General features: G+C 41.2%; 1 protein-coding gene across 9 annotated transcripts in view; it reads right to left on the reverse strand.

Annotated features, from left to right (window-relative positions):
• The window catches only part of TCF12 (transcription factor 12), a 171,948-nt gene that overhangs the window by 14,350 nt on the left and 145,439 nt on the right, over positions 1-12,159 (reverse strand). For all 9 annotated transcript variants that reach the window (XM_040413898.1, XM_040413902.1, XM_040413903.1 and 6 more), the window contains 5 exons: positions 9,057-9,190; positions 8,759-8,903; positions 8,517-8,590; positions 4,094-4,172; positions 755-828 (listed from right to left, as the gene is read on the reverse strand). In XM_040413898.1, the coding sequence (XP_040269832.1) occupies positions 755-828; positions 4,094-4,172; positions 8,517-8,590; positions 8,759-8,903; positions 9,057-9,190 (506 nt within the window). The remainder of the gene's footprint in view (positions 1-754; positions 829-4,093; positions 4,173-8,516; positions 8,591-8,758; positions 8,904-9,056; positions 9,191-12,159) is intronic.

Genomic DNA, 12,159 nt, shown 5'->3' on the forward strand with positions numbered 1-12,159 from the left:
TAATGCAAAAGTCGGTAGAGAAATACAATATTCTACAGACGCCATCATCTTTATGGGGTGTGAGAGGGACTGTAAACAAATAGTAAGGACAAGGACTGCTGAGCCCCCATTAAAGCAGACCTTCTACCCTGTTCAAATTCTCTAACCAAACAGAACAAAATCTTGGGAGGTGAATACTAAGTGGCGTATAATCTATTCTGTCAAATGCTTAAAATAATAATAATACATTGAAAAGGAAAGAAAATTATTGTGAAAGTGGTGAAGTATTAAATATGGTGTAGGTGTAGGGGTGCCTAAACGTATTGGGTGCATATAGGTTACGATATGAATGATATGAATCATTCATTTTGAAATGCATAGGGTGATGGCAGGGCACTTAGATGGCATTTCACAGGTCAGATTCTCTTTCACTTTAAACTTTTACAAAAACACCTTCAATTCTATTAACTCACACTCTACCAAAAACATGCCCCCTTGCTGCAAATTAGCTGCGGGTTTATGGAAGGCTGCTGGTCTCCCATAACAGTAATTTAGCAGCAGCTGTCTCTCAAATACAGGCTTTGACGGCCAGGGAACAGATGGTGGGAGACACACCCTATATGTTTTATATTGTTCACCCAAACCAGGCCATTTGCTTGCTAAGAATGTATCTGTAACATCATACGGATGAATTCCTCACTGAATGGACGGCTATGAAAAATGGAAGAACTTGAACAGCATAGTGCGTGTATGATAACAATCTAATTTCTCTTACCAGGGAGTGAAGTGTATTTTCATAGTTGGGAGAAGAAGGTGCTTGCCCTCCTTGTCTAGACCACTGGTTTGCACCTGAAAAGAAGACACCGATATTACGGGTTGACAACACACGTTGAAAATAACGCCACTTGCAGGCTCAAACATAAAAGTGGTTATAAAATGTGATCTAAATTATTACATGAAAAAGAGGACAAAAAACCCCTGGTCCAACTTATTACTAAAAGTGGAAAAAATAGTTGACTGAACACCACAGCCAATTCTCCATTAAAGGTAAAAAGCCCAATTCAGGTAAGGATTAAAGTATATAATGTACCTGCTCTTAAAACTCATTCGCCAGCCATGTATTCTTGTTACTAACTGTTAGTAAAGCCTCAAAGAAAAGAATCAAACCACTTAGGAAGTATTTAAGCCAATATACTTGTGAACAGGCCATTGACGTTTCCCAAATCAGCGCTATCTGCTACCAGCGAGGAAGACACCATAAATGATTTATGTGCTCAGAATTCACTTTCCACATAACCTCACCGAATGAATAATGCAGCAACAACATTAATAAATTATGGATATACCACTGAAAATCAGAAAAGCACATCAAAGTAAAGGCCCATGGGTTCTTTTCTTCAATCACTACTGTGTCTGGGTATGGAGGGATATGTTTATTACAATTCCTTCCACAAATGAGTATCATCTATATTAGACACGTGATTATGGTGCACAAAGACAAGACATCTGTGATATCTTCTGTAAGCACCACTGAGGGAAAGGACCAGAACAAATTTTACACGCACTCAATGGCTAGATGTCTCCTTGTAGTTTGCATGGCAAGGAAATCGGAACACGCACACATTGCATATGTCTGCACATAAATTCTGTGTTCCCTGCAATGTAAAGTGCCGTCGCCTCTGAAAACACCCCTCTTGTTCCTCATTACACGGATATGTTGATTCAGAAGCTCAGTTGGCAAGGCTTATTTTAGCAGCTGCTGCTGCCCATCATTCAGCCATTCTCTAAGTCTGCAAGTTCTAAGTCATCACATCAGGTGAATCTTCCAAATTACTCAATCCATCACTTGGGATCAAGTGACAAACAAGTGCCTAGAAATCAGCTTAAAAAGTGGCACAGTTGCCCTTAGGAAGCATGTGCAGTGCGGCTTTATTTTACAAATTACCTCTGAAGAGGTTGGGTGAAAAGAGCTGCTAACTTTTCCATTGATCACATTCCTGTGTTCTGTTTAAAGGGGTTTTCAGTGATGACCTATCCTCTGGATAGGTCATCAGTATCGGATCATGGGGTTCCAACACCAACAACCCCGCCGATCAGGTGGTTGGGAAGGCACACAGCTCACAGTAGCGCTGCAGCCTTCTCTCAGCTCACCAAGCACAGGACCGGACACTGTATAGCGGCTGTGCTTGGTATGAAGTGAAGTATGAACTAAGAAGTGAATGGGGCTGAGCGGCACCTAGGCGACGTGACCGATGAAAGCAGCGTCACGCGACCTAGGAAAAGCTAGAGATGGCCACGGCACTACAGCAGATTGGCAGGGGTCCCGGGTGTCTCACCCCTCACTAGTAGGATACTGACGACCTATACAGAGGACTTATACACTTCGAAAAAAAAACTTAAATCATTTTTAATAGCAAAATAAAACTACGGATACATTCCAAGCATAAATTAAAAATACATTAATTGGTTAGCAGAGATGGGGGCATACACCTAATCTTCCAATGACAACTTTGGCCAACATGCTGGAGAAAAATGTTGTGATTTAGTAACCCTTCACTCCCGTCAGGAGGTAAGTCACTGACCATTGGTGCTGGGAAAAATCTTGGTGTGAACTAACCATTTCCATGAGGACATCACAAAATCCCCCCTCTCCCCCAACATGTTCCATTGAGGGGAACAGTGACTCAATCATCATTGATGAGTTGATGTTGAAACAATTAAATATTATGTTTAAATCTTAATAAGAAAATGAAAAGATCCACAGATTTAAATCGTTACTCCAAATTTAATATTTCCCATGCAACATATGGACAACACATTTTTGCAGCAAAAAAATAAAATAAAAATGTTATAAATAAAACATAAAAGTCTGATTTTTAGCATCAGATAATCAAATACCGGTAATTCAAAAAAAGTGGAAAATGTTATGATATATTTATGACAGACAAAATGTTACCTGCCTATTCTGCTAAAATTGAACATTGTGACCTACAACGTTTACACTGAAGCCATATTTTGTTTTTAAGTAACAATTCTAGGATCACAAGTATGAATCTAAGCTGACAGGCCTCAAAATGACATGGAATAGAACTCTTAACCTAATTACAACTATTTGCTTCGGATAATTTGATTAGAACATAAATCTTCACATTTGAATACAAGTAATGCTATTAGTGTATTAGGAAGGAGTCATGTTACATCCCCTGAAGTTAATGATGGCTTTTACCTTATACAATGGAAAAAAATGTCAATGGGGCTTTCTGTGTCCTGTCTGAGAAGAACAGCTGTTCACATTTTACTAGACAGCTGAAGTGGGAGTGCGGGAGCAGCCAGTCACCCACAGTTCATTACTCATACTCATCAGATTCAGTACTGCCTCCCAAGTTATGAATTATTAAGAATACCCACCATGAGCAGCATAACCTGCAGGAATGGCAATGCTTTAAAGACGACCTGACACTCTCCTGCTTTAGTAAATACTTGTATACCCCATGTAATAATCCGGGAGAAGAGGAACAACAACATACAGAATATGACAAAAAGATACTCATAAATTTTGACTTTATAAAGAATATAAGTATGCTATCGGACTTCAGAAATAACCTAAAAGACACATAGCAGTAAATAGTGAGTCCGCCGTGCTCTCTGTTCGCTTCAGGGGGCCCACTCTGGAGACAGGAGTGGGCCTCAGAGGTAGAACCCTATAGATATGTCATAAATGCCCCAAATGGGCCATCCCTTTAAGAATCAAGGAAATAAAACATTCACATTCTTTGTACTGAACTATTGTATATTGATTGTATTTGGCTAAATGGACGTTTCCCATGCTCAAAATGTGTTTGGAATTTAATCCAACCCTTAATAGACGTGTAGCGCTGGTCAACTAAAAGGGACTAGTCCAATCTAAACCCACACTAAATAGAAAGGTTTTGGGACACAAACACTTGTATACATGGAAGCATGATCAGACAATACAGGTCAACACCGCCAACAACTATTTTACAGCTTGCAAGCACCCATTTTCAGACTATGTTATAATATCCTGCTTTCCAGCACTTTGAAGAAACATTCACAAAAACATATATATAGTATCAGTAATAAGTTGAATCTTTACCTGGAAGAGGAGACGGAGACCCAACGGGGGTTGAAGGATTTGATGGAAAACTACTGCTGGTGTGGTCAGGGGAATAAATCTAGGAGAAACCAGAAGGTAGGTACTTGTTATAATAGTATTACATCAGACTTCTAAAACAACTGTATGCCTTGCACCATTTACACAAATAACTAATTTAAGATGTGAACAACTTGTATTATTTTTTGCTTTTTTTACTTTCTTTACATATTATGTAAAACCGCAGTACAACTACTTCCTTGGTGAGGTCCACTGAACCAATCTCTTCCTTGTCTATAGTCAGGTGCAGATAAAAGCACAGACAAGATTCCTGTATGTGAAATGTGCAGCAACAGCGGCCGTTCACTAGAGAAACTGCTGGCAACAGTCCAGAAACTCTTTAAAAAGACTACTTTAGGTCTTGGTCAAGTTGGACTATTGGGATACAATTAACTGAGAAGATGCCTCCTTTCCAAATAGGAAAAAAAGCATACTCGCACGTGCCACAAAAGAGTAGGTTCATAGCTTGTGTATGGATTTGTACTATGTGATTACCAGTGTAGTCGTCACATATAAATAGCACTTGTATAATATGAACCACAATACCCTCTTTGGATGGCATACAGATAACTGTTACTCATCAGTCAGCTTGGGAGTCTTTTCGTGGCTTCACAATAAATGTGGACACTCCATTGTGTGCTCAGCCCATGTCAATTAAATGACCAATATAAACGATCTTTACACCTTCTGCTAAGTCTGGTAATGGTAACATCCCTTATTTTCCAGCAACACACAAGAGCCCTCCTCCTATCAGTCATGGGCCATTCCGAGTCAGCGGGGTGCCAATATGCCCAAACTTAATGAAAGAGGACGGAGACAATAGCGACACAAAGGAAAGCCCACAGAGCCAGACCGGGAGCTGTTAGTCCAATTTCTTAAACACTGCAGTGTACATTTCAGTTGCCCATTCTTATGGTAATTATATAGAGTCTCAAAGCTACAAAGAAACTTAATTCATGAATTGCATTTTAAAGTTCACTTCCCCGCATTCCAGTTTTCTTTGTGCTAGAAACCACTGGCCACTTAATTACTCAGACAGGAGAATGAGTTTGAGCATGCTTACAGCATAAGGTATCGCAGAGACGTCGGATATAATCGACCAAGTTAAATAGCGCTCCTGTTTGATCTCCTCAAAATTAAAGCCTAAATGTTTTGATTTGGCATTAGGCAATGAAATAAACCAGATGTTCCTTCCCTTCATATAACCCTCCGTGGGCGCAATCTTAAAGGGTTATTATTTGGCAACCGTTCAGGGAAACACATTAGAAATGGCACAAATACCCAGATTTTCTTTCCTCTCTATCTACACTAGTTCATTATCCAAACTAATGCATAATCCACAGGGCTTTGGGAACTTTGTGTAAATACTTTCATGTACAATTCTCTTTCTTGGCTACCCTGAGATTAAGACCACAATTATCCAGGCTTAAACCTAAAATAAAAGAACCTTTGCAAATGTATTATCTGGCCTTACATGTTTAATCACATAGTATTGGGTATGCTCTTTAATACCTAAACTGAAGAACAAATGCTTCATCTTCAGATCTTTTACACATGAAAGGCCCTCGGAAAACATGTGCTCCACAGCAAAACAAGCAGAGGGTGTAGTGCGTTTTGGATCAAATACATTAATTTTTAGGGAAAGTAATAATTATGAGGCCAAAATAAGGGCACGCTTATCTTTAGGTTTCATCAATCACATCATTCCTAACCAGCCCAGAAGGCTACGCTCCAAAAAAGACATGCAGCTAAGTGGAATAAAATCGACAAGTAGGAAAAAAAAAAACACCCAACAATCGGGGGTGGGTGGGGGGCAGGGGGTGTAAACAAGAAATAAAGCAGGGATGTGAAGGAGACTATGGCATTCATAGAGCAGATGGAATGCATCTCCATTGGAAATGACAGCAGTGATTTATGGAATGACCTGGCTGCTCCCTGCCTTGCTGCAACACAGGATGACAAAATCACGTCACCATGACAACCAGAGCCCACCCAGCACATAGATTACACATCTACGCCTCTTTATTACCATGAATTTGGGATTGTTTCTACAACTCTACAAACTGGGGGGGATGGGCAGCAGTACAGGACAGGAATGCTTCATTGTCTGGATAATACTAGTAAGCAGTTTGCTGTAATAACCTATGTACTGTGTAGGACACAGACACATCTAATACCATCTGTAAGGGTCCATTCACACGTCTCCAACGTGTTTTGCGGATCCGCAAAACACGGACAGCGGCAATGTGCGTTCTGCATTTTGCGGACCGCACATTGCCAACACTATAGAATATGCCTATTCTTGTCCGCAATTGCGGACAAGAATAGGACATGTTCTATTTTTTTCGGGAAAGGAATTGCTGACCCGGAAGTGCGGAACGAAATTGCAGACGTGTGAATGGACCCTTAGAGTATGCATAGACTGGACAGTTTAAATCATGCCAGAATTATCACAGTGACTGATGCTGGATGAGAAATCTCGCTCACTGTGTACAGTTCTGGGCTCCTGTGAACAAGGCAGACATAGCAGAGCTGGAGAGGGTTCAGAGGAGGGCAACTAAAGTAATAACGGGAATGAGGGAATTACAGTACCCTGAAAGATTATCAAAATTAGGGTTATTCACTTTAGAAAAAAGACGACTGAGGGGAGATCTATTTACTATGTATAAATATATCAGGGGTCAGTACAGAGATCTCTCCCATCATCTATTTATCCCCAGGACTGTGACGAGGGGACATCCTCTGCGTCTGGAGGAAAGGTTTCTACACAAACATAGAAAAGGATTCTTTACGGTAAGAGCAGTGAGACTATGGAACTTTCTGCCTGAGGAGGTGGTGATGGTGAGTTCACTAAAAGAGTTCAAGAGGGGCCTGGATGTATTTCTGGAGTGTAATAATATTACAGGCTATAGCTACTAGAGAGGGGTCATTGATCCAGGGAGTTAATGTGATTGCCTGATTGGAGTCGGGAAGGAATTTTTTTTCCCCTTAAGTGGGGAATTTTTTTTTGCCTTTCTCTGGATCAACTTGCAGGATAACAGGCCGAACTGGATGGACAGATGTCTTTTTTCGGCCTTATATACTATGTTACCTTTAGGCTTTCCAGTCTACGTGTACACCACCTGTTCATTGGTCCACCTGATTGCAATGAATAGACGTGCTGATAGTAAGTTCTGGTTATATACCATAGGTCCCAATGCACTGTCTGCCTACCAATCGAATCACATACTGGACTGCTGCAGCTATTGTTTCCACTACCACTACACAGTCAAACAGCTCCTGCGTCGTCCATCGTGTTCTGGCTTACTTTAACCCAGGAGTTTGCACCAAAATTTTGTCACATTGTCGCCACCTAAGGTGTACCTGTACTTTCAAAAAACTTTTTATGTCCTAGCAACATATTAAAAGGTTTCGATCACTGGGGTCTGTGTGCTGAGACCCCCACTGATCTCTTGAAAGAGGAGAAAAAAGCAGTCATAGAGTGCTCTCCTCACTGCTGAGGACAGGCTCAAAGGATAGCCTGTCTCCAGTCCGTCTCATGAAGAAAAGAGTGAGTGCTTGAGTGCGAGTGCTTCTTTATTCTCAGTTTGTCTCAGCACTAAGACCCCTACCAATCAAAAACTTGGATGTGTCGTTATGACATATCAAAAGTTCTTTTAAGGTGCAGGGACACTTTAGGTCTCACCCATTCCCGTTGGCCGCACCTCTCGTTATGGGGCACCCCCCTGTAGTGAAAAAAAAACTAAACGTAATAAATCTGGTTCAAAGTATGGATGCTGATTTTATGCCACAAATTAGGCCAGAACTCTATTGCATGTTGATTAGTACATCTACCCTATTATGTATTTGTGCCACAAAGACTTTGCAAATATGGTGTCCGGCAGAAATATTCACTGCATTTAGGATAGAAAACTGTGGTAACTACACAGCTAAACCTTCCTCATTATGTTATTTTGTGTTCATACTGAAAACTTTCAAACGTGAAATAGTCTGTGCTTTCGGACAGTCCAGAAATGGATCTTAAAATGTTACACACACTTGAGTTATGAATACATCCAGCATTAATGTGCAAGAAACCCCATGAGCGGAGCTTTCATTTAACAACTCCCAGGCTGCATTCCATGGGAAAAGTGATACTCGCAGGACAGACAGCTGCTTCCTTTAGAAGGTCATGCATCATTTAATGAACTGAGAAAATACAGAATTGCACAGATACTTCCAGAAGCTTGCATTATAAATGGCAAAAATGTTTCGCTTACGTAGTGTGTCATAAAAGCAACACCCAAACCAACTTATAATGAAAATGCCAGAATAGCCTTTATTTTATTGTCTTATATAATCGTCCACGAAATACACAAATACTCACAGATGCCAGAGCTTTTCCAAGTGCATCCCCGGTCTGTGAGCTTCCGCCTGCTGCATTACCTCTGCTTCCTGTGCCTAGAAACACACACCAGAGAAAAATAAAAGAAATATAAGAAGACTGTTAATATAAGCCTAGTGTGTAGCAAATACATTTTTTTCTAATGCATTCATTTTCGATGATGAACAATGCATGAGAAAATTAGTCACTACAGAAAAGGAATTATTTTACAAATGAAAACTAACCCAATAGATTGTCTGATCCATTGATGGGTGGGGTGTGGGAAGAAGCAACATAGGAGGCACTAGTGGTGCCACCTCGATGGAAGCTGGACATTGGTGGAAGACTGGCATTTATGTCTGTTGGTGAAACCGGATGTGGTGGATAATTCTGAAGGGAGGAGACAATAGTTCATTTAAAAATTATCAATACAAATTATTGGTTGTAAAGCTCTAACATAATTATCTTAAATACTCACTATAAACCTCAATAATTTAGGCATCATTCATAAGAAAAGTCATTCCAATTTTTAATTCCTCTTACCAAGCGGTCATGTACACTGCCATAATTGTTTGTCTGTGGCATGTGAGTAGATGAGCTGCCCATCATTCCACCATAGCCCGGCTGGCCAATTCCATTCGAGGAATTCCATACCTCCGTTGAGTTATGGCTGCCATCTATACAGAAAGATTATTACAAATGTGAAACAGAAATGCAGGTGTACAAAAATAAAATAAGTATGAGAGGTCAAAAAGAGAAATTAGGTCTACTGAGCGGTCAGCAGTTGGAAATCCAAGAAGTAAGGTATTCATGACATAGTATACAGTACACACTGTTCCCACTATTATTATAAATGGCTATTAGGTCACCATGTGAGAAACTATTTTCCTGTGGTAAGTCATATAAAAAGCAAATATATATATAAAAAAAATAAAAAAAATAATGAACATGGATAAATAGAACTGTAAAGAATGCAATAAATGACAAAAAGAAAGCATATAAATCACTAAAACAGGAGGGTAGCACGGAAGCACTGAAAAACTATAAGGAAAAAAATAGAACATGTAAAAAACAAATAAAAGCGGCCAAACTAGAGACCGAGAGATTAATTGCCAAAGAGAGTAAAACTAACCCTAAAATGTTCTTCAATTATATAAATGTTAAAAAGTATAAATCTGAAGGTGTCGGCCCTTTAAAGAGTAATGAGGGGGGAGTCGCAGGGGGGAGCGACGAGGAGAAAGCAAATCTGTTAAATATTTTTTTCTCCAATGTATTCACTGAGGAAAATAAAAGTACATTCCCCATTAAAAGTGTCCTGTCTGACCCAGGAAGAAGTACATCAGCGACTTAAAAAGATTAAAATAGACAAATCGCCAGGACCGGATGGCAAACCCCCCCGTATCCTAAAGGAATTAAGTAATGTCATAGCCAGACCCTTATTTCTGATATTTGCGGACTCTATACTGACAGGGAATGTCCCACAGGATTGGCGCATAGCAAATGTGGTGCCAATATTCAAAAAGGGTCCAAAAACAGAGCCTGGAAACTATAGGCCGGTAAGTTTAACATCTGTTGTGGGTAAACTGTTTGAAGGTTTTCTGAGATATGCTATCTTAGAGCACCTCAATGAAAATAAGCAAATAACGCCATATCAGCATGGCTTCATGAGGGATCGGTCATGTCATGTCAAAGGAGGTAAGTTCTAGACTTGACAGCGGCGAATTAATGGATGTCGTATATCTGGACTTCTCCAAAGCATTTGACACTGTACCACATAAAAGGTTAGTATATAAAATGAGAATGCTCGGACTGGGAGAAAACGTCTGTAAGTGGGTAAGTAACTGGCTGAGTGATAGAAAACAGAGGGTGGTTATTAATAGGGATCGACCGATATTGATTTTTTAGGGCCGATACCGATAATTTGTGAACTTTCAGGCCGATAGCCGATAATTTATACCGATATTCTAGGAATTTTCATTTTTGAGAAAAAAAAAAATTCCTACACAAATCTGCTGAAAATTAATATGTTTATTGTTAATGTGTATTTTTTTTTGTTTATTGTTAATGTGTATTTTTTTTTCAGGGTGAATAGGATCTCACACTGTCCCTGCTGCTCTGTGCATAGTGCACACAGCAGCATGGAGCTTACCATAGCAGCCAGGGCTTCAATAGCGTCCTGGCTGCCATGGTAACCGATCGGAGCCCCAGGCTTACACAGCTGGGGCTCCGATCGGAGGAGCAGGGGAGAGGGGATCCTGTGGTCACTGCCACCAATGAGTAATACTGGGGGGGGGGCGCACTGCGCCACCAATGTTTTTACTATTGGCCGGGATTGGGATGGGGGTGGGGGGCGCACTGCGCCACCAATGATTAATACTGGGGGGCTTGGGGGGGCGCACTGCGCCACCAATGAAGATAAGTCTCTCGATCATTCATATACAGGAGGCGGGAGCTGGCTGCAGAATCACATAGCCGGCTCCCGACCTCTATCAGTGGTAGCTGCGATCCGCGGCACCTGAGGAGTTAACTACCGCGGATCGCAGCTGTCGCTCATAGAGGTCGGGAGCCGGCTATGTGATTCTGCAGCCAGCTCCCGCCTCCTGTATATGAATGAATGAAAGGCTTATCTTCATTGGTGGCGCAGCGGCCACAGCCCCTCCCCTCCTCTTATGTTCTATCCCCTCATTGGCGGCAGCGGCAGCAGCAGCACAGGGGGAGGAGACACGGCTTCCTTCTCCCCTGTGCTGCGGAGGGAACACAGAGAGCGCTGAGAGCAGCGCGTTCTGTGTTCCCAATACGTTATCGGTATATCGGCAAAATTGATGCCGATACCGATAACGTTCAAAATCCTCAATATCGGCCGATAATATCGGCCAAACCGATAATCGGTCGATCCCTAGTTATTAATGGTACACACTCAGATTGGGTCACTGTCACTAGTGGGGTACCTCAGGGGTCAGTATTGGGCCCTATTCTCTTCAATATATTTATTAATGATCTTGTAGAAGGCTTGCATAGTAAAGTATCAATTTTCGTAGATGACACTAAACTGTGTAAAGTAATTTTACACTGAAGAGGACAATACTGCTACAGATGGATCTGGATAGATTGGAGGCTTGGGCAGATAAGTGGCAGATGAGGTTTAACACTGACAAATGTAAAGTTATGCACATGGGAAGGAATAATGCAAGTCACCCGTACATACTAAATGGTAAAACACTCGGTAACACTGACATGGAAAAGGATCTAGGAATTTTAATAAACAGCAAACTAAGCTGCAAAAACCAGTGTCAGGCAGCTGCTGCCAAGGCCAATAAGATAATGGGTTGCATCAAAAGGGGCATAGATGCCCGTGATAAGAACATAGTCCTACCCCTTTACAAATCACTAGTCAGACCACACATGGAATATTGTGTACAGTTCTGGGCTCCTGTGAACAAGGCAGACATAGCAGAGCTGGAGAAGGTCCAGAGGAGGGCAACTAAAGTAATAACTGGAATGGGGCAACTACAGTACCCTGAAAGATTATCAAAATTAGGGTTATTCACTTTAGAAAAAAGACGACTGAGGGGAGATCTAATTAATGCGCTCCTGCTCTGAACAGGAATCCAGCCCGGCATACCACAGACCGCTCTCGGCCGCGGAA

The sequence above is a fragment of the Bufo bufo genome, chromosome 1, assembly GCF_905171765.1.
Source record: "Bufo bufo chromosome 1, aBufBuf1.1, whole genome shotgun sequence".
Taxonomy (NCBI): Eukaryota; Metazoa; Chordata; class Amphibia; order Anura; family Bufonidae; genus Bufo; species Bufo bufo.